Source organism: Pogoniulus pusillus, chromosome 10 (assembly GCF_015220805.1).
Source record: "Pogoniulus pusillus isolate bPogPus1 chromosome 10, bPogPus1.pri, whole genome shotgun sequence".
NCBI classification, from domain to species: Eukaryota; Metazoa; Chordata; class Aves; order Piciformes; family Lybiidae; genus Pogoniulus; species Pogoniulus pusillus.
The window spans coordinates 32318410-32346378 of record NC_087273.1 but is presented as its reverse complement, the minus strand read 5'-3'; the positions used below and the strand labels follow the sequence as shown (position 1 = coordinate 32346378).

The 27969-nt window shown below is 40.8% G+C and overlaps 1 protein-coding gene across 1 annotated transcript; it reads left to right on the top strand.

Moving 5' to 3' along the window:
• The first annotated feature begins 367 nt into the window (after positions 1-367).
• On the top strand, positions 368-27741 carry C10H18orf63 (chromosome 10 C18orf63 homolog). The gene is made up of 15 exons (XM_064150137.1): positions 368-695; positions 1091-1249; positions 5460-5624; positions 5908-5986; positions 7391-7447; positions 8804-8915; positions 10063-10104; positions 11010-11086; positions 12950-13059; positions 14601-14697; positions 14800-14885; positions 16515-16692; positions 17828-18904; positions 25757-25858; positions 27517-27741. The coding sequence occupies exons 3-15, from the start codon at positions 5491-5493 to the stop codon at positions 27580-27582; spliced, it is 2217 nt and encodes a 738-aa protein (XP_064006207.1). The 5' UTR covers positions 368-695; positions 1091-1249; positions 5460-5490; the 3' UTR covers positions 27583-27741.
• The last annotated feature ends 228 nt before the right edge of the window (positions 27742-27969 follow it).

Below are 27969 nucleotides of genomic sequence, written 5' to 3'. Positions count from 1 at the left end.
CCAAAACACAGCCCCGGCCAGACCCGGCGCAGGAGGTTACTCCGGCGCTCGTCACCTTCGCCAGCGGCTGGCTGCGGTGACGAGTTGATGCTTTCCTTTCACCCTCCCTGCACCCGCGCTGTCGACATCGCTTCTCCCCGCAAGCAGGCACTTCCCACGCCAGCGGGCAGCAGCCTGCCCTCTCCCGTCGCTGCTCCACCACGCCAGGAGTCGGCCGAAGGGAGTCACACACCCGCTCACGCCTTCCCCTCGCCGCTGCCAGTGACTCCGAACACGATCTGCGTCCCGCCAGCGGCCGCCCCGTCCCTTCGGGAGAGAGTCGAGCCTCCGCCCCTCCGGCGGCGGGCAGGGACAGCCGCCCCAGGCGCAGCCGCCCCAGGCGCAGCCCGCCGGGCGGAAGGCGGGAAGCTCGCGGTGGGAGGGCGCCGAGCCTGGCCCCTGAGGGAGCGCCGGCGGCGGTCTGCGGAGCGCCCCTGCATCCATGCGGGCTTGCCGCGTCTGGAACCTCCGGCTGTCGCAGCAGCCTCTCCTCTTGCCTTGGGAGAGCTCTCCCGTGACCCGACGCTTCGCTGTCACTGCCCTGCTTGCTGTGCAGTCGTGTCGTCCCATCTCCTGGTGACACCCTTTCACACACTCGCCGCCGTTTCCCTCCAGTTCAGCTTAAGCTAAAACTGGCTCCTTAACTGTGGCCTCAGGTGTGTTTGATGGCTTTGTTTGCTTCTTGGTCTGGAATGCTTTCCCACTCGTCCCCACCCTGGCAGCACCCAGCGCTAGATTGTAACTGTGTACTACTTGGTATAGCAACAGCTCCATCTGCGCCCTCTGGTGTGGCTACAAGCTGGGGCTTGGGGGGTTGATTGGTGGGGTTGGGGGGGGGTTTGGTTTTTGGTGTGTGTGGGATTTGGTTGCAGCATTACTTAGGCACCTGTCATGACGGGCACCTTAGAGCTAGTGGCTCTCTGTAGGACAGCTTCATACTTCCTCGATGAATGTCTCCAGTTCATTACAGCCTAATGGAAAGAGTAGCTACTGTCCCTCATAGCTTGGTGTTGTCAGCTTTAATAAGGAGCTTCTTCATTCCATCTTCCAGGTCTCTACCGAAAACAACAAAGGTTACTGCCAAGCTCTGTGGTTTACCTGCCCCAGCAGTAAACCAGCTACAGCCGTTCTCCAACTGATGTCCCATTCAGCTTAGAAGGAGCTCTGTGGTGGTTTCAAGTTCACAGGTTGTGGTTACTGGCATCTAGAGGTAATTTCTCCCACACTTCAAGTTCTTCTACTTGTACAGACAGCAGTTTGGTTTATTCTGTACGATATATAGCTGTAGTTCTGTGTAACTGGTAGTTTTCTTACCTCTCCCCTGAAGCTGCTGCTGCTGTTTTTAGCCTGGAGAAGAGGAGGCTTAGGGGTGATCTTATTACTGTCTACAACTACCTGAAGGGGCATTGTAGCCAGGTGGGGGGTGGCCTCTTCTCCCAGGCAACCAGCAATAGAACAAGGGGACACAGTCTCAAGTTGTGCCAGGGTAGGTATAGGCTGGATATTAGGAAGAAGTTCTTCACAGAGAGAGTGATTGGCATTGGAATGGGCTGCCCAGGGAGGTGGTGGAGGCACCGTCCCTGGGGGTCTTCAAGAAAAGCCTGGCTGAGGCACTTAGTGCCATGGTCTAGTTGATTGGATAGGGCTGGGTGCTAGGTTGGCCTGGATGATCTTGGAGGTCTCTTCCAACCTGGTTGATTCTATGATTCTGTGATTCTAAGGGAGAATCCATTTGCAAGCACTTTGTCCCCTTAGCTCTTCAGATGACTGGCAAGATTTAACCTACCCTGAATACAGCAAGTGGTTCCCACAAGGGAACTGACCTCAAGCAGCAAGCAAATCACTGGAGCATTGCAAGCATGTGTTTTACACTGTCTTTACCACAAAACTTTCCAGCTGTCCATTTGTGACTCTTCCAAACGTTATGAAAGCTGAGGATGCAGCTTTTCTGTGTTTAAAATGGTAATTTCCCTCAAGCTGTAGTTTTTGGAATTCTTTGATAGTCTTGGCTGGCATTTTGAAAAAAAAAAAAACCCTACTTTTTGTGATTACTGAAAAAAACACTTAAAATGTCTTTTCCTTTAAGGGCAAGAAGCAAGCCAACATGCTGGTTTCTTTTAAACTAAAATTATAAAACACTGACCTTGTGATTTTTTTCTATGCTATGACAGATGTTAAGCTTTTTCATTTGTTGTGCTGTAAGCAAGGCAAAGCAAAACCACAACAGCAAACTTATCTTTGATGTTGTTCCTCCAAAAAGTGTTTCCAGTTCATTTTTTTTTCCATCAGTTTGCAAAGTTACTTTTCAGGTGAGTACCTGGTGACTTTGTAAAACTCAGAAGCAAAATATTTATTGCTGTGTTCGTTGTGCTGGTAAGACCATTTGCCAAAAGCATTTTAGGGTATGGAGCAGGGAGAGCTATTTAAAACAGCATTTTCTGCTGTGCAGTGTTTGTTCCTGGCTTTTCATAAACAGCAGACTTTCTAGCTGCTTGCTTTTTTGCTGAAACACTTGAGCTAAGAAAGGTGCTACAATTAAAAGGTGCATGTTCTTTAAGTAATGAAATGGTAGATGTCTTTAAATTGCAAATATTCCTTTATACTGCCTTTCCTGCAATGCACAGGAGCATACAGCAAGCATTCTGCAGGCCAGGTAGCAGACATTACTTCGTATTACCCCTCTCACATGAAATTCCTTAGTGTTTCACCAAAAGATCACATCCTCAGGCTGAAATTCTGATTCTCTCATTTCTTCCTTTTGTTTCTTTTCAGTAAGTTCAAAAAGTAATGGAGAGCATGAGACTCTTAATCTCAGGGTCGTGGGTTTGAGCCCCATGTTGGGCACCAAAATAAAGGATGTAGTGGTTTGGGTGTTACCTGCTCCCCCACACACAACTTGGAAATCACCCAGACTAGACTCAGCCAGCTCTGGAAATTTGAATGAAGCTTATATTTACAGCTTTGCAGAATATACAGGCAGACATTTACAGTATATGCATTTATATACAGAAGTAGACAAGGTAAAAGGTAATACAGAAACACAACAGCCCTCCCAGAAACTTGAGTCCCCAGGAGGGGCTCCCAGCCGCCCTTCCACCTTCTCCCACCCCTCTCAACCTTACCCCAGTCCCAAGGAAGAATGGAGGTTCGGCCAGAGGGTTAGGAAGCAAAGTGGACTAATCAGGCTAGAGAGAGAAATGCATCTCAGGCAATGCCCCAAGAAGAAGAAGTGACTCCCCTATCTATGATTGGAGTCTTGTTCTTATACCTCTCAGCAAGCTTATGAGTGAAGTAGACATCATCCTGTTTCCCTTTCACAGCCTGTGATCTAATTCTTCTCACCAAAACATTCTAGCTAGCTTCAAACTAGCACACAGCAGCACATCTGCTCAGTGGTATGTCAGTGAAGATATGTCTATTCTAGTGTTCTATGAAATATCAGGTCATTTGGACTTCCACAGACAGACTGTGGCGTTGAGGTGAAGCTAACTCATACTTTTGAACACAAAATGTAGTCACAGAATCACAGAATGCCAGGGATTGAAAGAGACCTTTAGGCATCATTGAGTCCAACTCCTCTGCCAAAGCAGTATCACCTAGGGCAGGCTGCACAGGAATACACCCAGGCAGGTTTTGCAAATCTCCAGAGAAGGAGACCACAACACCTCTGGGCAACCTGTTCCAGTGCTCTCTCACTCTTATCATAATTGTCTCCTTATGTTGAGGTGGAGCTTCCTGTGTTCTAACTTGCACCTCTTGTTCCTTGTCTTATCACTGGGCACCACTGAAGAGAGACTAGCATCTTCATCTTGATACCCACCCCTCAGATATTTATAGATATGAATAAGGTCCCCTCTCAGCCTTTGCTTCTTCAGACTAAACAGCCCTAGGTCTCTCAGCATTTCTTTTGTAATTTCTTTATAAGGCAAAGCTCAGGATATGACAGGCAGTTTTGGGGCTGTGAAGATGGTCAGGGGACTGGAGCATCTCTTAGAAGGAAAGGCTGAGACACCTAGCAATGCTTGGAGAAAACTGAAAGGGGATCTTATCAATGCTTATCAATATCTAAAATTCAGGGATCAAAAGGATGGGGCTAGGCTCTTTTCAGCAACAGGACAAGGAGCAACAGTCACAAGCACAAACACAGGAATTTGCTTTTGAACATGGTGAAAAATTTCTTTCACTTTGAGGACGACAGAGCCCTGGACCAGGGTGCTCAGAGAGGTTGTGGAATCTCCTCTGGAGAAATTTAAACCCTGACTTGATAAGATCTTGGGCCACCTACTCTGGGTCACCCTGCTTCAGCAGGGGCTTTGGATTAGGTGATCACCAGAGGGTAAGTTCCAGCCCCTGTCATCCTGTGATTCTGTGATGTGAGACAGTTTTGGTAGAACCACTATATGTCTTTTCATATTCCACTCCCAATGCCAACTGTGTTTTCTTCACTTTCTGATAACTGTATAGGAGTGCATTTATTAGAAATTCCCACCAAGAGAAAATGATGTTCTTACAATAGGAGAATTAGTTGTCTGTGTCCATTATTAATGATATAGCTGGATGCAATTTTGGATTGGTACAGGTTTCAGGCAGATGTAAGGCTGTGCTCAATTCCAGATAGATGAGAACACAGAGTTCACCTGTCACGTGAGAAGAGGGATGAATTTAAGCAAGGAGCACACAAGTTCCTTGTACCACTAGTAAGGAAGCCTGGTTTGGGGAAAAAGGAAAAGATTTCCAGTGTGCCCTGCGTGTTTCTGTGGCTTTCATTTGCTCTGACAGGCTGGCCATGGTCTTTGTATGATTCAATGAGATTGCTGTTAAGCTTCTGGGAATTAAACTTTCTTGCCAGAGTGGAGGAGACTAGCATTGCAGAGAGATTTCTCTGCTCTTGGATCCCAGATAGATTCCAGACTTTGAAAGAAGGTAGAAGAGACTCTTTTGCCATTGCCTATACTCTGAATATTTTGACTCTTGTAAATATCTATTTTTCCAAGTACAGTGTATTATTGATAGTAAAAATGCATTGATCTGTCTGGTTTAGTTGGCCAAATTACTGTTGTGCCAGGGTAGGTCTAGGCTGGATGTTAGGAGGAAGTTCTTCACAGAGAGAATGATTGGCATTGGAATGGGCTGCCCAGGGAGGTGGTAGAGGCACTGTCCCTGGAGGTCTTGAAGAAAAGCCTGGATGAGGCACTCAGTGCCATGGTCTAGTTGACTGGATAGGGCTGGGTGCTAGGTTGGACTGGATGATCTTGGAGGTCTCTTCCAACCTGGTTGATTCTATGATTCTATGATTCTATACCTAAGCTTAATGAGAAGATAATTGATTATTCATTTACCTGATACCACATACTGATAAAGTTCTATAAACTAGCATCTGCTTTATAAAAATGAATTAATTCTTTTCTTTTCAATCCCAGGTGCCATTTTTGGGGCAACAAGCAATATAACATGAATAACACCAAGCACCAGTCTCTATTTTTCCTCAGTCTGCCAGAGCTACAAAAACTCTGTGCTGCTACAGTGACACTGAGTTCTCACATACCAGAATCTGAGGCCAGGAGTACACAGATAAAGATTTGCAGGTAAGGAACTTTGAGGGTTACTTCAGAAGCTGCTGGTGGTTGTTATTTAAAGATTTTACCAGCAGTACTAGAACTAACTGTACTAAAATCAGCAAAACTTCTTACCAGCAGCAAACAGTGTACAATTGCTCAAAGTAACTTGAACTAATCCCATATATTATACTGAACCATTGGAAACTGATTAGAATTTATTAAGTTTACAGAAGATGATGAAAATGCATTGAAGCTGAGAAAATCAAATATGGAAAATTCTTTTTTCTTTTTTCTTTTTTTTTTTTAATAGACAATTATTATTCCTCCATCCAGAAACTCTTTCTGCACCTGTTATTGGAACATTAAATCAAATTTCAGTTGTCATGGCGGTCAGTATCACGATCTAAATAATTATATGTATTTACATAATGTTGTGGATGAGCAGAGTGAGCCTCACTCAAGAGACAGATGCAGCTGTATGTTTTACTGAGGTAAAATGATAATTTGACAGAGTTTGGTAAGTTTAAACAGCTGTTTGTCAAGATTCAGTAAGTTTAGTGGCAAGGTTCACCTTATTGATTACTGCATGAAAGAAGCATAGAAAGGAAAATGTTGTTAGAATGATTCATGTAGAGACTAGAGACACAAAAGAGTAAAGTGGACCCTCTTGTTGAATGGCAAGGTTCAGACTGAAAGCCCCTTGCTTTCTAAACTGCTTTTTAGAATCTAGGTGTGGGTGGATTCAATTTTAGTCTTAGACTTGGTCAATGGTTCTTGACTAATGGAATTATCATACAATGTTTGTAATATGTGAGTAGCTACATGGATTAGTGATGCATCATAGCATTAATTCAGTGTGCTTTCAGCCACTTACTGAGGATCTGTCATGCGTCAGGGATCTCTCTGCCTTGGGTGAGGAGTGATCTCTTAGTCTCCAGTAAGGCATCTCAAACCTTGAGAGGTGTCCCTGCCTGAGGGAAGAGTCACCTGGCATGCAGGCCAGCTGCCATTCAGGGGGAGCTCAAACTGGGCCTGTAATGTAATATTTATAGGATGAAGTACTTGGCTGTTAGTCAGTGGTAGAGACAAAACATATGTCTTCAGTTTAGCTCTGATATCTTGTTCTGTACTTTGTTTATCTTGTGCTTTGGGTTTTCAACACCACCTTTTGAAGTGTTTTTCAAGACACCTTCACTCCCTTGTACATGAGCCAAGAAGGGCTTTCCAGCTTGCAAGTTCATCCCAAGGACATGAGGCCTATTGCTTCTTGGTAGCCTGAACCAAAGTATGACTAGTAGCCAAGTGTATCCATCACATGTACATGCATATTTCTCTAAGAATTGTTGTATTTGAGAGTCAAGGATAGACAAAATTATGTTATTTAAAGCAAACTTTTATTTTTGTGCTTTAGTAATGTAGTTAGATGACAGCATATTTCTTCTGCTCTTTTGATGAAGTGATCTTTTCAGATGGTGAACCTTTAGTAGCACAGAATGGACTGAGCTGGTTAAGATGTAACCCAATTGAAAGCATCAGGGGCAGAATTCTGTGCATTTGTTTTGGCAGTCTTTTGCTTGCCTTTTAATTTATCTTTAGCTGGAAATGAGATCACACTGATAAATGCCCACATCGATCTCAGTTACTGTTCTCCTTTAAAATACAGGATATGATGTGTGTTTAATTGTGCCTTACAGTGTTTTCCATAGGCAAAGCCATCAATGGATCAGAAATTAGTTTATGGTTTGCTGAACCTCTCCCTAATTTCAGACACTTGAATATCTTTTTAATTGTAGATACCATTTTACAAATCAGGGATATGCCAAGCCTATGTAGAGCAGCAAGGAGCTACCGTAAGTGCTGAAAGATGTGGCAAGATTGTCATGCTTGTCTGCAATTGCTTTTGCCAGAGTATTTTTCACAGGGCATGCAGTTTGCACTATAGAAGCCAAGTTTCAGGGTAAAAAAGTCTGTCCCATAGACAAAATATCTCTTTCAGATGTGGCCATAGTAAATATGTTTTGTCAGAGTCAAAAAATCGAGCAATTTCATTAGATTTCCCTGCTTCAGTGGGATTCTGGTCCTGCTCCGTGGCCTTGGGGTTTAACCTCAAGGTAAGAACATACCTGCCCTTCAGGCTAGGCAACTGCAGCTCCTCTGCAGGTGTCACCTCTTCATTGTGTGCTTTGTAGGTTCCACAGCGGGGGCTGTTCAGACAGCTGACCTGTCTCGCATTCGTGTTTTGGTTCTATCCACCCTGTGTAGGACAGTCTCAGAGAAACAAAACAAAAAATGTAGAGAAGAAACGAGATCCCAGAGCTTAACAGCTGATGTGTTCTAGAACATTATGCTTAGGAACTTATGAGTGGATGCACTAAAATTGCTGAGTCAAAAGGCTGATTGTAATCCAAGCCAGTAGCTCTCGTCATTCATTTGCACAGCGAGCTGGGTGTATTTCCCTTTGTTCTAGGAAGTGTAAATGCATGTCTGGATTAGTAAAGCATACACTGCTCAAATCTGCTTCCCTTACAAAACTGCTTTATGTTGCTACATGTAACTGACCTGTCATTGTTAGTTTTGTTTTTCCAAAACTGGCAGGTTAGTAGTACAAAGTATATTTAATAACCATGAGCTGGAAGCAGATCCTTGCAGGATCTCATTCAAAGCATCCTTCTGGAGGTATATTAGTTAACTCTTCTTAACCTATTGTAGTTTTATTCTTGACTGAAAGCTAGGCAGGGCTGGTGAGCAGGCAGGGAAGTAGTACTGCTGGGTGAACACAGCTATGGATGTCTATTGTTCCTGTGGTTGTAATAAAATGTCTCTTTGAGCTTGACAGCAGAATTAATATATGTAAATTTTGGACATTATGCCTATTATCTGGTAAGGGATGCAGACTCAGTAAAATACTCCAGACACTTCAGTTAGTCTCCTCCTCAAGACTATTATCAGAAGCTGTGAAAATATTAAGTGAATTGTAGTGCACTTTACTTTGGTGATGCATGAAATTTAAATGCCTACATCAAATACTGTGCTAACTTCCTCTTGTAGCTAAATAAATGAAAAGTAAAAAATGAGTGTAACATACACTGGGATTTGGCTCCAGAATGTAGCAGCACTATTTTTTATTTAAATTTCTCTGAAACTTCTAAAAGTTGTGAAATTATTAATAATGTAATCAATATTTTTTCCCACACTGATGTTGTTAGTTGGAAGCACCACAAGCTGTTAGTCCAGCTATTCTCCAAGCCTGTCTCTCCTACACACTTGTAGCCAAACTTGCACCCAGATGGAACAAGGCTGGTCATCTCTTAGTGCAAGGTATTTATCTCACCTGGGTCAGGAATCAAACATTGAGTTTTCAGTTCTTAATTGTTGCCTTTACCTAATTTTCCTTCCATCATTCATGATGTTAAATTATTGCATTAATTTTTCCTATGATTTTTTTTCAAATTGCAGTTTTATTCTTCCTTTATCCAAATTCAGTAATTCAAGCTAGCAATCTGAATGGACATACCCTTCATTTTTTCATCTTCTCATCTTTGTAAGAGATCAAATACTTATTTCAGCTAAACACAACATGCCAGATGACTAATTTCCAAACCAAACATTGTTGGATAGTAGATACCTTATAAAAATTGGACCCATTTTCCCAGATTTATGCTTTCATCATGACACTTAGGCACATGATTTGCATGCTTTTCTTATACAAATGTGGTTTTCTGACAGGCCCTTGACTTCTACCAAGTTCTGTCTTTACAGATGGTAGTTCCTTTGCCTTGCACCTCTCTACTAACTGCTGTGTAGGATAAATGTGAACTACCATAGGACAGGAGATCAGACCTGATTCAGATACCATGGTGTGCTCCTAAGTAGAGCAATTGTAAATGTAATTCCAAGTATACACTTAGGACAGTGTTTTTGTTATTACCTTACTTCCATCCACAGTATTAACAGTATCTTGCTTTCAATAACTTCAAAAAAATATAGCTTACAGAATGAAATAAATGTATTCAGGAACAGCAGCTAGATGGAGATGGTAGCTGATGTAAAACTGATTTCAACTGAAGACATTACGTAACAGCAATATGAACTGCTACGTGCAGCTTACCTAATCCTATATGTTGCTAAACCTGGGCAAAGCTGATGTTCTGTGCTAAAATATGTAATAATGCTACACAGATTTGCTTTTGAACCCAAGAAATTTATATATTCATTACTGTGAGGAAGAAACAATGTGTAAATTGCTGTTTACTAATACACCTTCCTATATCTTTCTTTTTTATACAAGATGTTAATAAATCAGTGAGAAGTTAATTGATGGTGAGATTTTCTCCTTTAAAGGGAAGAAACATTTCAGTATGCATGCCACACAGAAATCAAACTGTACAATTTCCCCTTCACTTTTGCATAAAGACATTGATTGTATGGTTTAAGAAAATAACATCTATCTGTTTTATTTCTTAAGGAAGAGATTTTTTGTCTTGTTCAGGAAAGCAAAATGCTGTTGGTAAGTACAACATTCTGCTATTGGTAAACTTGAGAGAGCAAGGTATGGTTAGGTGTTTAGATACTGCTGTGATCTTGGTATTGCCAACAGAAAGTCATTCTGAATTAACCTCTGTCAAAATACATGATGCTCTGTATGTAAAGGTTGTTAGAGTAGCCACACTTTTGCAAAATCACCCACAAAAAAAAAAGATGATTTTTCTCTTACCAATCTACAGCAACAGACTGAAATTTACCATGTAAAAGTTATGATTATTACAATTAAATGCACTTGCCTCAAAGTGATGTAAAAGTTCCATAATCACAGACAGGAAAATGAGCTGAAGTGACCAATCTGTATGTTCACAAAAGTTAAGTGTGCTGCTTAGCTAGTGCACAAATTGCTAAGTAATAGTTTTACTCCAGTATAGAAGTTAAAGACATCTGGGAATAACGAAGCCTAAAGGATATATTCTGAGGAGCATATTCATTCAGTCACTGTTCTGCAAATTGCTGAGTGAATGTTCTGGATGTGTGTCAATAAATGCGTGCTGTGGTCTTTGCTGCTGACCACTTCTGGATGTGTTAATACTGGACAGATGACTCAGTACAGATGATGGTTATGAGAGCTGAATTTCCTTTGCAAATGAGTGTTAGTGTATCAGACATGTCAGTGTCAAGCATCTGGTTGCATGGACAGCCATGAGTTCCTGGGGAAGTGTACTGCATGAGTGGTAAGTCATTACATTTTTTTCCCACAGTTAAAGTGTGCTTAGTTTTAATTTCCATGTTGAGGGACTCTAGCCTTTTGATTTTCAAATGCATCGTTTTGACTAAGCATTCCTTTAAATAAACATTTGGGTTAGCTTTTGTGTAAAAAATGAACTGCAGTTCAGAACAGTGCTTTGTGCTGTGTTTTTACTTTAGTTTTAGACCTTAATGTGTCAGAGAGACAGCTCTGCATCAGCGTGGAGGCTTGTTTAATTCGGTTGCCACCCCCTGAGGTATCAGTTATATTTATATGACTGTATTTGTATTACTACTCATTCTTTTCTGTTGAGTGACTTGCATTATGACAGTAATCATTTTCACTGACTACCTGCATCTGCTAACAGTGCATAAAGTCCATGTTATGCCTATAGTGATGCATTCTATCAACCGTTGTGAACGTGAGATGCTGGACTATTTAAAACATTGTTCCAAAAACTCCAACACAATACAGCATTGAAGTGTCTTTGTGATTCTAGATCTCCTTCTAGCAGTGTTTTCTAGAAGGCTTTCACTGTCTCACTATAATACAAAGTTTTGAGTAACAGTTTAAAAGTCAAGCTACAGGTAAGTTGTCAGCACTCTGCTGAAAGTCCCTATATATAATTGTTCTGGCATCTGCTTCATTTTCCACTCAGCTGCCAAAACAGTGGAGTGATGTGGATAATGCTGCTTGTAAGCATAATTAGTAGATTGTTTAGGAAATTGTGGTTGAAAAATTACCATCCTCCATGACAGTCATGTTACCTTCACTGATTATGTGCATACACGCAGGAGCGTATCTGCCAGGTTTGCTGGGTTCCTCCCAAACAGGAATTTCTGATCCAAACTCTTTGTTAGAAGAGAAGAATAGGATTTCATGTGTGATGTAGCTGGACAGCATAAACAGTAAAGCTGTCTATAGGAATCTCACTCCAAATGAAACAAAGCAGTGATGATGTGGTTTCATTATCAGTTTGATCTTTGTAATGCCTTTCTAAAGCAGAAATGGCCAGATTGTCTGGTCAGTGAATAATGCAAACCCTGCTAGACCACACAGAGGAAAATGTTTCTGAAATCTCAGTGTTTGATTACTTCTTACAGTCAAATATTCTGAGTGTGGGGATTTTGAATTCTGCCAGGGTGAAACTACATGGCCCATTGTTTCTGTTACTTGGATCTTTGTACGTGATGAGGCAAGGTGGTCTGTGCAGTTACTACACTCTCAGATGTGGGTTTCTCACTTGAACTTTAGACAATACATTGTCCTTAAAACACGTAGAATCATAGAATCAACCAGGTTGGAAGAGACCTCCAACATCATCCAGTCCAACCTAGCACCCAGCCCTAGCCAGTCAACTAGACCATGGCACTAAGTGCCTCATCCAGTCTTTTCTTGAAGACCTCCAGGGATGGTGCCTCCACCACCTCCCTGGGCAGCCCATTCCAATGCCAATCACTCTCTCTGTGAAGAACTTCCTCCTAACATCCAGCCTATACCTTCCCCAGCACAATTTGAGACTGTGTCCCCTTGTTCTGTTGCTGGTTGCCTGGGAGAAGAGGCCACCCCCACCTGGCTACAATGTCCCTTCAGGTAGTTGTAGACAGCAATGAGATCACCCCTGAGCCTCCTCTTCTCCAGGCTAAACAACCCCAGCTTCCTCAGCCTCTCCTCATAGGGTTTGTGTTCCAGACCCCTCACCAGCTTTGTCACCCTTCTCTAGACACATTCCAGCACCTCAGCGTCTCTTTGAATTGAGGGGTCAGGTCCAGAACTGGACACAGTACTCAAGGTGTGGCCTGACCAGTGCTGAGCACAGGGGCAGAATAACCTCCCTTGTCCTACTGGCCACACTGTTCCTGATGCAGGCCAGGATACATCTCACTGATTTAAATAACCTTTACACTTCGTACTTGTACAGCTTTTGGAAATGCAGGTTCTAACATAAGGTAGTGCACAATTCAATAGTAGGAATACCTTTTGAAATGGTCTGTGAGAGCTGATAAATAATAATGCCTATTGTGAGATGCTATTTTTGGAGTTTTTTTATTTTGTACTGCTGTAAAAAAATATTTGCAAATAACTTTTTTTTTCCTTCATCTTTTCTCTCTGTTTTCAGCTGGGAGAATTTGATATTTTAGCAAATACCTTAAAGCTGTTTGACAGCAATGAAAACATGGTTTTTCACCAACATTCCATATTAAGTAACTGGTGCTATGTTTTGCCAAGGTAGGAGTCTGTTTGCATTTCAGCAGAAACAAACATTTCCTGGAATGTTTGCCATACAAACTGTGAATTTGATACTAGTGATAAGAACTGTCTGTTTTACAGTCTGCTTTAAATTTGGTGGGCTTTCTTTTTTACTTCTACAGTCTCAGTGTTATGGAAACTGATTAATCAGTGGATCATAAACTGTACATTTAAATATTATTTCAAGTTTAGTAATCTCTGCTATTTCTGTAGTGTGCAAGGGCATTATTTTTTTCTCACATGTAATGTTAGCAGGAAGTGTCAATTCAAAGCAAAAACATATCTCCACCTTTGCCACAAACTATCACTATTTTTGCCTATAATTTTCATCATAAAAACATAAGAACCAACAACATATGTGCTTTTATTCTACATTTACTGGTAGTGGGTTCAAGAGACACGAGAAATTAGAGTTGTGGATGTCAAGTTCTTTCCCATACTTCAAGAAATATTGCTATTGTTCTGTCATAAATTTATGAGCTAAAGGTATTAGTCCCTAAAACATAAAAATAATCCATAAATACTTCCAATGCCAAAAATAAGGTTTGCTTTCCCCCCAAAGTCCAGTAATGCTTGATTCAGTCCTCGTTCAATTCTACACAAGCACCATCTGAGCTACTTTCACTTTTCTGACTTAACTGTGCATAGCTGTTTGTGCATTTCTGACCATCTACCACTGCCAGGGACCTTTCCCACATTAAAAAGTGCAACTCATAGGCTTAAAGCCTTGTCTAGTATGCTAGGGTGACTCTTGCCTTCCTGTCTGCCATGGAGTCACTGTTCTACTGAAGCTCATGGTAGCCATGAAGTGCCTTTGGTTTATCTCATTTTGAGGAATCTAAAACTGCTGATAAATAAAACTGTATCAAAAAGCTGAGGCCAGCAGGTCAAGGGGGGTTGTCCTCACCCTCTGCTCTTGCCCTAACGATGCTACATCTGGAGTATTGTGCCCAGTTCTGGGCTCCCCAGCTCCAGGGCAACAGGGATATATTAGAGAGTGGCCAATGGAGGCTGTAAGGATGATGTTTTTCACTCCATGAAGCCTTCAGTACTATCAGAAAGAATAAAGGAGTAGGAGCTGGGGTTGTTTAGCTTGGAGAAGAGAAGGCTCAGGGAGGACCTTCTTACACTCCACAACTACCTGGAGGGAAGTTGCAGTAAGGTGGGGGTGAGGCTCTTCTCCCAAGCAATTAGTAACAGAATGAAGTGGCACAGACTCAAGCTATGCCAGGGAAGGTTCAGGCTGGAGATTAGGGAAAAAGTCTTCACAGAAAGAGTGATTTGCCATTGGAATGGGCTGCCCAGGGAGGTGGTGGGGTCACCATCCCTGGCAGTGTTTGAGGCTGGATGGGGCACTTAGTGCCATGGTTTAGTTAAGTAGATGGTATTGGGTAATAGATTGGACTCGATGATCTTGAAGGTCTATTCCAACCTGATTAATTCTGTGATTCTGTGATTCTATATTTTCAGCTGAGTTTTATTATATCCTTTCTAAGCATCTCTTCTTTACCTGTGTACAGCATGAAAATGGGTCAGATCATAAACATCAGCCACATAATTCCTCCAGAATCTCCTTTCCATTCATATGAAGAATTTCAGATGCACTGGAAGAATCTGGTGAGAAACAATATGCACTGCTTTGATTTTTCCCTCCCTTCTGTATCTACTGAGTTTGTGTTTGTAATGTACATTTGTGGTGTGTTTGGTTTTTTTTTTAAGTATGGATATGTTCTTCCAGAGGATCTTGAGAAGACAAAAATATATGCCAGTGTTTACTTCAAGCCAATAGGGGAAAGATTCTTCACGTATCCTTTCAGAATATTTTTGTTACCTTTCCTTTACTACACTTCTATGAAGATCTAAATTTTCAGTTTTGATTGTGCTACGTTTTCTTCCTCTATTTTTTGGTAGAAGTCAATGGAAAATTGTTGCACTGGGGAGACAAAGTGGAGAAAATTTTCAGTTTTGATTGTGCTACACTTTTTTCTTCTTCTATTTTTTGGTAGAAGTCGATGGAAAATTGTTGCACTGGAGAGACAAAGTGGAGAAAATTTTCAGTTTTGATTGTGCTGCGTTTTCTTCTTCTATTTTTTGGTAGAAGTCGATGGAAAATTGATGCATTGGAGAGACAAAGTGGAGAAAATTTTCAGTTTTGATTGTGCTACGTTTTCTTCTATTTTTTGGTAGAAGTCAATGGAAAATTGATGCACTGGGGTGACAAAGTGGAGAAAATTTTCAGTTTTGATTGTGCTACGTTTTCTTCTTCTAATTTTTGGTAGAAGTCGATGGAAAATTGATGCACTGGGGTGACAAAGTGGAGAAAATTTTCAGTTTTGACTGTGCTACGTTTTCTTCCTCTATTTTTTGGTAGAAGTCAATGGAAAATTGTTGCACTGGGGAGACAAAGTGGAGAAAATTTTCAGTTTTGATTGTGCTACACTTTTTTCTTCTATTTTTTTGGTAGAAGTCAATGGAAAATTGATGCACTGGAGAGACAAAGTGGAGAAAATTTTCAGTTTTGACTGTGCTACGTTTTCTTCTTCTAATTTTTGGTAGAAGTCGATGGAAAATTGATGCACTGGGGTGACAAAGTGGAGAAAATTTTCAATTTTGATTGTGCTACATTTTTTTCTTCTATTTTTTGGTAGAAGTCAATGGAAAATTGATGCATTGGAGAGATAAAGTGGAGAAAATTTTCAGTTTTGATTGTGCTACATTTTTTTCTTCTATTTTTTGGTAGAAGTCAATGGAAAATTGATGCACTGGGGAGACAAAGTGGAGAAAATTTTCAGTTTTGATTGTGCTACGTTTTTTTCTTCTAATTTTTTGGCAGAAGTCAATGGAAAATTGATGCACTGGAGAGACAAAGTGGAGAAAATTTTCAGTTTTGATTGTGCTACGTTTTCTTCTTCTATTTTTTGGTAGAAGTCAATGGAAAATTGATGCACTGGGGTGACAAAGTGGAGAAAATTTTCAGTTTTGATTGTGCTGCGTTTTCTTCTTCTATTTTTTGGTAGAAGTCAATGGAAAATTGATGTACTGGAGAGACAAAGTGGAGAAAATACTTAGTAGAGCCTTTTTGTATGACTTAAGTAATAGTCAAGTAGATCAGTTTGCTTCACAACTTTTGTAACCGTGATAATAATTAAATTTCCATAAAAAATAATGGGCCAACAAAGATTTGTTTTGAAGAAAATATTCCTGGTAGGAAATACCAGACTGAGGATTAATTATGCTGAATTATCTTTGCTCTGGTAGGTTAGTATGGCATAGTCATGTTGAAGTTCTATAACTTTATAAGCTTCTGTTCCTTTAGAAAGTAAGTGCTTTTGTTCACCTTCTTTCCAAAAGCTTTAGGCATGTTCATGCTTTCTTCTCAACAAAGGTGATTCATAGTAAAGGAACTTGTTATGTATCCCTGAATACTTGTTCAGGTACCCTTTAAGTTGCATTCGAAGTCAGCCAGTGCAGTATTTCCCCAGAACAGATTCAGAAAGCGTGTTGAACTCATTTCTTTCTGACATGAAGCTTAATCTTTCCCATCTCTGTGGATTTCCAGTGAAGATGACAAGTAAAGCACTTTATGCTACACAGGAACTCTCCAGGGCTCCGGTGCGTGTGGAATGATTTTATAACCCTATTAATGGCATATACTTTGCTTATGGTAGGGAATGGTCTTTGTCATATTCAGAACACAGTCAGAGTGTGAAACAATGCTTTTCACAAGAACTCTAAATCCTGTGACTTCTAATTCAATGCAAAATTAAGTATTATATTGCAGTTTGCCATTGTTATGTTGTTGCATGCGTCACAACTACATTAAAAATACTGGATTTGGTGTTAGCTAGTTGCTATCAACATTTGCAGTTCCTTAGACCTTATTTTACTCTTTTGCATATGCAGAACTTCCTCACACACCTTCTGTAATAATAATAATAAACCAAACAGCAATAAAAAGTATTATTATAGCTGCAAGTTAATAAGAAAAACCAAAACAGACCGGAGAAAAAGTTCTGTGCGCTTATGCATTTAAAAGCTTTAATAGTCACTCCACAGCTGGGGGGTGGAAAGGAGGCAAGCAATCAAAACTCCTTTAATTTGATGCTGTGACAAAGGCTGAGACTCAAATTTCTTTGGTGGTAGTGTGTGAAAGAAGAAATGAAGTAATTAATTCTGAACAAAGAATAGTGTCAGAAATTGCCGAGATTCTAAAATACTATAATCCTCTTTCAGAAGGCAGTTCCTGTTTATGTCTCCTTGGTGATCAAAGCTGGAATGGCTCCTCTTTGTCACCTGCAGTTTTTATAGACATCCAAAGTGTCTTTTGCTCAGAATACAGATGCCCTTAGAAGTCTTAAGAGATGAGGAGCCCTGTCAGTCAAACTCTCTGCAGACCCCTTCAAAAGGGGTAGGCAATACCCAGTTGGAAGCACTAAAGCAAGATAATGACTGTAATTTAAGTCTTTCCTTCTGAGAAATACCAATATTTAAGTCTTTCCTTCTGAGAAATACAGTATGCCAGCATAGTCTATAAACAAAGAGCTGGAGGGAGGAGGAAACAGATCTTCATTTATAGTCACAACAAAATATTGCTTAAAAATACAGTTCAGATTAATTCAGAGCAGGAAAATGTATGATTATATATTGTGATGTATGTGAAATTGGTATCATAGAGGGATGCATCAGGGACCACTATCGGGCTTCGAAATCCTTTTCATTCGGTTTAGCAGTTCTTGTTGTATTGCAGGAAATAAAATCTGAGTGTAAGAAGTTGGCCGATGAGATGGTTTGTGTAGTATCCCTAGCACAGGCTCCTCCAAGGAAGCGGACTTTGCCTGCAGTTCCTTCATCGTGCAGTATGGAAAACAGCCACTGGATGGAGCGTTTGGTCAGAGAGCCAGAAGAACACACTTTGCTGGGTAGCTGTAAGAGTGCGGAGAAGTTCACCACTGAAGCCACGGGGAAATCCATGAATAACAGGCCACCACCAGGAGTACCAGAGTTACCAGACGGGAGATCTTTAGGAATGCCTGTGAATTCAGATTTGGAACTCCCCCCCAAAAGAGTCAGCAAAATTATACCAATCTTCAAAGGAAAGTTGATACAAATGAATGGAAGGATCACAAATCAAGTGGGTGGCAAGAGGAGAGAAAACACTGAGAGACATTCACCAGTACAAATGATGGGTGTTTCATCTTCTATGCTGAGTGTGCACGAGTCCAGCATAACTCAGGTTTGCAAGCCTGTCCAAACTATGTCAGTCAAAAGTCCTCCCCAGAGCAGCATACTTCAGGTAACAAATATGAAGACACACACAAAACATACTGCACACATCTTTCAGTGGAAAGCACAGGCTGGTAGGCGAATGGCTAACTCTGATTCTGCTGACAGCTCAGCATCAGGTGGGAATTCAACTGAACTCAGTTACAAAAAGGCCAATTCTCCTTCCTTTCCTAAGAATGTTGGGCCAGTGCTTCAGAAACCAAACATCCATCCCAGTCCAAATACTTACGCATCTCCTCCTTCCAGTGTGAGAAGGGGCAAAAAGTTCCTAAGTCAGAATCCCTCGCAAATTCTTGAGAAACAACTCCAGTCAAACAAAGTACCTTTGCAGATTTGTAAATTAGACAAGGAAATGACAAATTTTGATCTATCACAGCCACAAACAAAGAGATCAAATGAAGAAGCAGGGTTAAATATTCATGGATCTGTCTCAAACGATACAATGCGCATTGCCAGAAGCAAGGAAAATAAAGCAGCCTGTCGTGCTCAGGACTACATCACCGCAGCAGCCTCTCCTCACTCCAAATCTAAGTTGGAACAGGTATGGTAAATAACAGAGCTCGTTCTCACAAATTTCAGTATATTCTAGAACAACATGAAGCAGTAAAGAGCATGACTTCCATCATGTTCTACCATCATCCTCAATATAATCTTCTGCAACTTCTACCTTAGGAGTTAATGTTTTCAGCCACTGCTGCTTCTCTTTTTCTGAAAGGGAAGATGATTTACTGTGTTGTCTGAGATAAGTACTTTTTCTACTTGGGACTTCTAAGGTAGGATAATTAGTTTTCCTTTCTTTTAAGACAGATGATCAGTTTATAAAGATTCATGTGAGGTTAACACAGCAAAGTTTCCAGTGTTCAGTCTGTCTTCATATCAAACTATTAACGAAAAGAATCTCAAGCCATGTAGGTTGTGGAGTGCTGACTGCAGTGTGTGTAAGGCATTGTGCCGTTAGACAAACACTGAAGTTTTGCAAATGCAGGTTTAATTACAACTTCATTAAAAGCACAAGTTGCAACAGGAAAAAAACTGCTACTGGGCGTAAGGAAAAAACTCTTCAGAGTGAGAATGGTGAAGAATTAGAACAAGCTGCACAAAGAGGTAGTGGATTTGTTTTCCTTTCAGGTTCTCAAAACCTGACTGGATGAGACCCAAAGCAACAGGATATAGCTTCCAAGTTAGCTCTGCTTTGAGTAAAAGTTGCAATTAGATTACTGCTAGAGGTGCTTTACAACCTAAATTTTCTGTTTCTGCCTGTTCCAGTTAATACAGGAAAACCAAGGGATCTTATTAAGCCTGGTTCTGGATAAAATTAACCTTAATCAGAATAATATTAACCTCAACCACTGGTTATGTTAGTGTTACTTCAAGCATGCACTTAAAATGTTTGTCTCCTGCAAAAGATGCTACTAAAATGGAGGCTTTTAATGATGTTACTTAATGTAAACATGTTTCTAAAGCAGATTTCCTGATTCTACAGAAAGCAGGATTCTTCTGCCCTATAGAACTGTGGGAATTCTCAATGGCTCTGGAATTTTCTCACTTTAAGTGCTTGAATTCAGCAACATCCTGTAGAACCGAGTCCCAAAAGCCTATTTGTGATTCATTCTGTCTTTTAAGTTATATTATTTTAATTATTTAATATATTTAAGTTGTTCTTGTGTTACTAGATGGAGCCAGCATCAGCAATTAGGTAATTTCCTACCAATTTTTTTTCATTTGTTTTTGTCTGGCTGCTGTTCTGTTGATAGTGCTTTGTACTTTTAAATTCCTCTTCAAAATATTGTGATTCTTGAATATTACTTTTTCCTATCACTAGGCTACACTTCTGTTTCTAAATATCAGCTCTGCAAAACTCATTTGTGTCTTCCATCTCCTTCTCCTTACAACCACATTCTCCATATTTTAGCTGCCCAGAAATCAGACCCTTTAGAAGGAACAGATCCCAAGCATCCAATGCTCAGTATTTTCTTACATAGAGATATCTATTTAGTTTCTACTAGTAGCTAACTGAAATATTGTGCAATAACTCTGCAGAATAAGCCAAAAGGAAAAGTTGGCTTCATTTATTTATCCCTTCTCATCCAAGTTCTTTTGAATTTTATATTTCATTTCAAGTGTGACCCATGCTTGGGTCTCATTACCTACATTTGACCTGAAGTGCCTTTTCCTAGTGGTGTGTTGCAATACATAAACTTACCTTGTCAACCTGCTCATTAATTGTTGATTAAGAACTTAAGAGTATATGTCCATAATTTGTATTCTTCCACTTACTGCTAGTTAACATTAAATGTTAACTGTCAGCTTTTCTTTTGATTATGCTTTTAAAACCCAAGTACAAGACAATTCTCTAATTGAAAGAGTGTGGTCTGTGCAATCCATGCAGTCCAGAAGGGGCCAGTAGATCAGCCTCAGAGGCCTACTGTGGGCACACACTCATACCCTAGAGCTCAGGCTGTAGCAGGGAAGAGGAGTTGGTGTGGGAGACGCCAGCCCAGATGCTCTGAGCTGGCCCCAGCCAACTGCAGCTGGGAAAGGCCCTTCAGCAGCCCTGCAGTTGTTAATTACAGGCCCAGCTTTGCAATGCTACAGCAATAGTCAGGAGTCAATCTCACAAAGAAAAGAAAAACTGCAACTGGAAATAACTGTGGTTGTAAGAATCACAACCCCAGGGTCTGAGTACTAAAGGGAAACTTCCACTAAAATATGAATTACGTGCTGAAGTCTTTTCCACTGGGAATGACTCTACCTGCACTAGGGCTTGTGAGCATAAGAGCTAGCTCTGCAGCTTGGGCAGACTGGCTGGGCAAGGAGAGAGCTTCTGTTCGGTCTGGCAACACTGCTGGGATGGGGAAGGGATACAAGCTTGTCCAAGTCAGGAGTGCCCCATGCCACTCCTCTCTCTACAGGCAGGCTGTGTGTAGCACAGGTACCAGCCTGAGGCTCACTAGCTACTTCTGGGAAGTGGCAGGAGACAGCAAGTTGTCACTGCTTGCTTCTCATGCTGCCAGTGCAGCACTGCTACTGTTGGACCTGAGTGAAGCAGAGGCAGGTCTGGGGATGCTTCACCTGGAATCTCAGGAACAGGGCCTGTGGTGACAGAACAAGGGGCAATGGTTTTAAAGTAGAGCGGGGTAGATTTAAAGAAGTTCTTCACTGTAAGAGTGGTGAGACACTGGAATGGGTTGCCCAGAGAAACTGTGGGCGCCTTGTCCCTGGGAGTGTTTAAGAACAGGCTGGGCGAGGCTTTGAGTGGAAGGTGTCCCTGCCTAGGGCAGGGGAGTTGGAACTAGATGATCTTTAAGGTCCCTTCCAACTCAAAACATTCTATGAGTCTATGATTGTCTGCTAATGGGAGTAGAGATAGACTCTCCAGTGATCATTAGTTCGATTCCTTCGCTCTTTGGGTTAATATACAATAGTGCTAACTGTGGATGCTGCTAAAAGCTTCTCTGAAGAATAAGCCATTGTCATCATTGCAGGTTTAAACATCAAAAATAGATCAGCTGATTTTGAAAGCCTTGGCTGCCAGTGTGTAAAAGGGTATTTTCAAAATAGCTCTTTTATTAATTACTTCTTAGAATCATAGAATCAACCAGGTGGAAGAGACCTCCAAGATCATCCAGTCCAACCTAGCACCCAGCCCTAGCCAATCAACTAGACCATGGCACTAAGTGCCTCATCCAGGCTTTTCTTGAAGACCCCCAGGGACGGTGCCTCCACCACCTCCCTGGGCAGCCCATTCCAATGGGAAATCACTCTCTCTGTGAAGAACTTCTTCCTAATATCCAGCCTATACCTACCCTGGCACAACTTGAGACTGTGTCCCCTTGTTCTATTGCTGGTTGCCTGGGAGAAGAGGCCACCCCCCACCTGGCTACAATGCCCCTTCAGGTAGTTGTAGACAGTAATAAGATCATCCCTGAGCCTCCTCTTCTCCAGGCTAAACAGGCCCAGCTCCCTCAACCTCTCCTCATAGGATTTGTGCTCCAGGCCCCTCACCAGCTTTGTTGCCCTTCTCTGGACATGTTCTAGCACCTCAACATCTCTCTTGAATTGAGGAGCCCAGAACTGGACACAGTACTCAAGGTGTGGCCTAACCAGTGCTGAGTACAGGGGAAGAATAACCTCCCTTGTCCTACTGGCCACACTGTTCCTGATGTAGGCCAGGATGCCATTGGCTCTCTTGGCCACCTGGGCACACTGCTGGCTCATCTTCAGCTACTATCTATCAGTACCCCCAGGTCCCTTTCCTCCTGGCTGCTCTCCAGCCACTCAGTCCCCAGCCTATAGCGCTGCTTGGGGTTGTTGTGTTTTATCATATCACTCATAAATAACTTTTAAGTTGAGCTCTTACTATTACTGCTTCATTTGTTTTGCCTGGATTTTGATGTCATTTGGGGGTTTTGTCTGTTCATTTATTTATTTTTTTGTTAGCAGAAAGAAGAATGTTATTCAAAGTTAAAGAAAGCCAAAAGAAGTAAGCTTGCTATTTAGGATGTTCTAGAATACTGAAAGAAAGCTCTAGGTATGCTCATTACAAGTTTTAACTATTTCTCTGTGTAAAAATAACATCCCTTGTCTGCAATAGCTCCTGTTCCTTTGGATCATGGTAATGATAGCAGGTGTGCCCAAGGGAACCGCTTCACTGGACAAATGGCTTCTAGAACAAAATAAGGAGGTAACAGAAGCTCAGGGTCTTGGTTTTACTGAACACTAGCGAATAAAACTTTGCTCTTTTTTTTGTTGTTGGTGGTGAAACAGGCAATGTTAGATACAAAGACATCTTGTACTTAGTAGGACTTAGAATTTGGCTTAAATTAGTGTTTCGATTGGCTCATTTTCTTTCAGACTAAAATAAACCTGGTTCTTATGCTGCAGAGTTGGATTTGAATCTGAGCTGAAGTTAAAACCATAAATCACTAAAGTGAGGCTGTTATATAATTTAATATCATTAGATTAAGTGGGGTGGCTAAATGCTTCTGTGGTGCTAAGATCTAAACCAAGGACTAAAAGGTCTGTTCTTTAAAATGAATGATTTTAGTTTTGTGACCAGATATTTCAACCCACATTGTTAATAATCATCTTGCAGGACTCTTCTTCCTTTGAATATGAAGAATGTGTATAGCAGAACAAACCTGTTTTTACTGACCTAATGCTTATCACAAGATATCAGTAGTGAAACATTCAAGGAGTAACAGTAAAGTGCCTCCGAGATAAATAGGAGTTGATAGTCACACAGACATAACAGCACAAAAATGTGTATTACACAGAACAAACAGAACAATGTAGTGATAAATAAAGGCCAAACGTAAACTGCATCTTTTAATCTGGCTTTTGGCATCCATGACAATCACAACAAATAGCCAAATGTGCATTTTGTCTCCAAGAGGAACTTTACATTCTTTTTTTGTGAGAATAAATTTCCTCCAGGGAATATATATATCAGTTGTCTGCTTTCCCAGAAGAAAGTCCACTGTATGGATGGAAGCTTTCCATGTAGAGCCTTTGTACTTCACTATATCCTGTTCGTGGGTCTGGCATTTCCCCTGTGCTGCTTCCAGCCAGCAGTTCAGGCATGGTCCTTCTTCAGAGGTTTTGGTAGTTCAGTGTAGATATCTGTAAGTTTAAAGTCTATGACTTTCACTGAGGACTGATGGACAGAAATGGTGTCTCTGAGAATGGTCAGAACTTTACATATTTAACTTCAACTTTTTCCTTATTTATGACTTAAAATGCCCCAGGATCAAGTTGATCATGGTAAGCATTGCTTAAACCCTGGAAAGGAAAGGATCTCTTCTATAAAGTGTTTAAAATACAATGTCTAAACCCCATCTGCATGGGATTCCACAGTCTCTCTGTGGTATTGGGTTCTTCACTGACCTTGATCAGTTAGAAAGACAACTAAAGCTAAAACAACTTCCACTTTGGACTAGTGCCTACAGCTGTGTTTCTGAAAAGCTTTGGTCTGAGTTGCTTTATTATGTACTACTACACTTGCATTCAGAATGCATGTTTTCATGTGAACACTTGAGAGCTACTTGCAGGTTTTCAAATGTGCTGTGTATCATGATTTATGGGTGAAAAGTTCTTAGGATGGAGTTCAAGGCAACAGGAAGGACTTGGCTCTATAATTCATGACAATAAAAACACGTTTTTAACAATTATCATGGAAAAAAAGGCTCAGTTTTTATGACTAAAGCACCAAGTTGCACAGCCTCTTAACTTGATAAGGAAATCACAGTATATTCTTCATTTTCTTCTTTGCTTTGCTGGTGAGAATATAATAAAGCAATGCAAGAGAAATAGTTAACAGCTTAAGAAGCTGAACATTGGATTCTAACACCAAGCCACTCTCATTCGTTCTGGTTTTACCTGTATGCAGACCATCCCCCACTTTCTGGGAAAAGACTTGGACTTTCCTTTGACATTAAAAGATTAGATTAATATTAACCATGAATTTGAGATACTCCCCTCCAGCCTCTGAGCCCCCATTTATAGAGGTCTGGCCTATGGTGGGTAAATTATTCTTTTCCAGGTCCATGTGGACCGGGAGAGTGCAACCTTCGAGGCTGAGGTGTCCAGCCTGTGGAGTGGGATCAGGCCAACTGCTGCTGAGTGAGATCACTAGAGTCTGTTGGATCCATCTATTATGTTTTAACTAAATTTAAGTGGTTTAAATCTGGCCCCTCCCAAGAGTCAAGCTGGAATTCGGTTTAGATAAAGACCTGCCTGATTGCAGAGTTTTCAGAAGAGGTTTATAGATTCTTTTAAAGATATTTTATATTTGCTGTAGAATTTTTTAGAAGTCTCCACGTTTAATCTTAACAAAAGACATCCTATTGTTTTCAAAGTCAGAACCTACTGTGGAAGTTTGGCTTCCAAGGACAATCAGCAGTGCAGAACTTTGCTTTTTTTAGTTGCTGCAGGATTGTTCCTGGTTAAGAATAACCTAATTTACTGTGTGGTTGGCCATTTAAAAGTGCTAAAGAACAGTTTCTAATCATTCTGTCTCTTACTTTCTTGTAGAACTCAGAATGTGGTTTGGCTACCTGAGCTCAGATGGTTAAGAAAGTCTGATTAGACTTCCTCCCTCCAGCACTAAACTGATTCTAGTATGTTGAGAGCTTTAAATTTGGAATCCCAAACCTAAGAGGAAGTATAAAGTTGTGCATAGTGCCATAGATTATCAAGGAGAGAATTCTTTCTTTCTCTTTATAAAAGTGCAAACATTTAACCTGAATGCCTCAAATCCAAATGTTGTAAACAGAGTGCAAGTACAAAGAGGCAGTTCAGCAACTTCTGTTTGCATCTTAGAAATAAAGCTCTGAGTTCTCTTCTGGCTTCTTTAGTGAGCTAAAATTTCTCTGTTTTCCTTTCCTCTATTCAGGTTCCCAAGACAACAGTAACATTCGTGAGGATGTCTGAGCTTTGTGAATTTTGTCTGTTTATTTTACATCCCTGGTACCTGTTTCTGGATGAAGAACTGAAGGTGAAATAGATACAGGCAAATGCATCTGTGCACCAACATCTTCTCCAGATAGTTTAGGTTAATAAGCCTCTAGTGAATTTGAAAATTTAGCTAACTTCTTAGTTTTTTAATCACTTTCTATCTGTCTTAGTTCTTGCTTAAACACTAATTCTTCCAAGTCACTTTGAAGTTTCGAATCTGACTTTTTATGACTTGATTCTATTTAATTCCTTGCTGTGATGTCCGGGCCCCTTTGTTTCATCACTAAAACATGCCTAAATAACTTTTCCTTGTCAAGTCAAATGGTTAGAAAATAAGTGGTACATTTTTTTTTGTTAGAGAAATAATCTGAAGGCTGGATTTGATTCAAGCTTCTTCCTTCTTACTGTCATTTTTAATGAACTTCCATTTCCAGAAGGGAAGTTGCTCTGTAAAACACTTTTTGAAGTCTGATTGGCAATGCCATTTTTCAGCAGTTTATGGAGAGTGTGTATAGCTGTTCTCTGGGTAATTTGATCAGCAGAAACCTACCTTCAATGACCTCCTTGAAGGTGTAGCTACAGATATATAGCACACATGATTGTTGCCCCACATTCACTGGTTTTAAATGAGTATTATTGTGTTACTTGGAAAACAAGAATGAAATGTCCCACTAGTTCCTAAATGCAAACACTACAGAGCTGTAGTTTAACACTTGCTTTGGATACACATTTGCAAAACTCTTTTCCTAAAGGAGTTGGTAGAGTGGAGCTGTATGTGCTTTAGGAAACCCTTTTTAGGGTTATATTGCCATATCTGTATATTTATGTACCTCATAAACTTTTGCTTTGTTATGCCATTTTGTTGTGTTGATTTTTTTCTCCTGAGCAGCAACTGTTAACATAGCTCTGGTTTAATGGTGCCAGTGTTTACAAGAGGTGAGTACTTCAACAATGCCTAATGTTCTCAAATGTAATATGCAGAGATAGCACCAAAAGTTTGAGCAATATGCTCAGCTAGACATCAAACTGTATTTTGATTTGTCTAGCAACTGGCACACAAAGCTACTTTTCAAATGCTGAGGTTCAACTCTATGCACTTGATCTTGTATGACATGAAAATGCCTATAGAGCAGTTGCATTTCTGCTGTGCTATATAAATTGATGCTCCAGATGATCAATTTCCTATTGCTGCTTTTTAAATGCTGCCAATTGCCAACATTTGCCTTTTATTGTAAGAGAAGTCATTTGGCATTATTCTTGCATTTTCAAATGTTTGCATCATTCTGTGTTATCTGTTATAATACAATACAGACAATTTAATTCTTGCAGATCCAGTTTCTTTCACTTCAAATAAACTGTTGAATTACTCACTTGTGCTGAATTGCTGAATGCTTCCTTGTCTGTGCTGTAGCAGAGGACTCTCTCATTCTACCCACCCTACCCATTCCGTGTGAATGTGTAACAGGGTGTTGATAATGAGTGGAAACATGATGGGTGCAGGAGTGGTGGTGGAAACGATACTGAGGTGGGGTGGGGAAGAGATGTGTGTTGTGACTTCAGAGGATTTGGTGATGCCGAAGGAACCTTTGCTGCTGCCTTACCCTTCACCATTTATATGGAGGGACTGTGCAAGCCTATCTCAGTTTCTCCTTTTAATCAGTTCTTACTAACTGGGCAGAATATTCTCGTTTCTGGCAGGTACATGAAGCTGTCAAAGCACAAGAGCCCTTGGCATCTAGCAACACCTGGGGCCTCTACAGATGATGTCTGCAGGTTGATTTCTCAAGATTAAAGGCACAGACTCTTCCAACCTGCCCCAGAATATAGAAACAGAACATCAGGAACAAGTGGAAATGTAAAAGCTTAAAATAACCTCTAGTTGTGAGAAACTGGTGAGAAATTAAACAGCAGATGTCACCTGCACTTTGATTCCTGCTGAGTTTTACAGTCTTTTTATCTTTTCCCCCAGTTTTCAAATAATCTGGTTCTATGTCTAAGCAGATTCACACTTATATTTGCAAAAAAACCTTTCTCTGGTCACTCTTAGAGAGGATTGAAAAAGATTCAGCTGAAGTACTCACAAGCAGTTCACATTATTCAGTAAATATGCATGTCCAGAGAGGGATCTCTTCTCACATATTTTTGTAAGTT

Coding starts and splice junctions, on each gene's coding strand:
- C10H18orf63 (XM_064150137.1), top strand. CDS start 5,491: ATGAATAACACCAAGCACCAGTCTCTATTTTTCCTCAGTCTGCCAGAG. Junction 7,448..8,803: donor TAGAGCAGCAAGGAGCTACC/GTAAGTGCTGAA, acceptor TGATGTTGTTAG/TTGGAAGCACCACAAGCTGT. Junction 18,905..25,756: donor CCAAATCTAAGTTGGAACAG/GTATGGTAAATA, acceptor TCCTCTATTCAG/GTTCCCAAGACAACAGTAAC.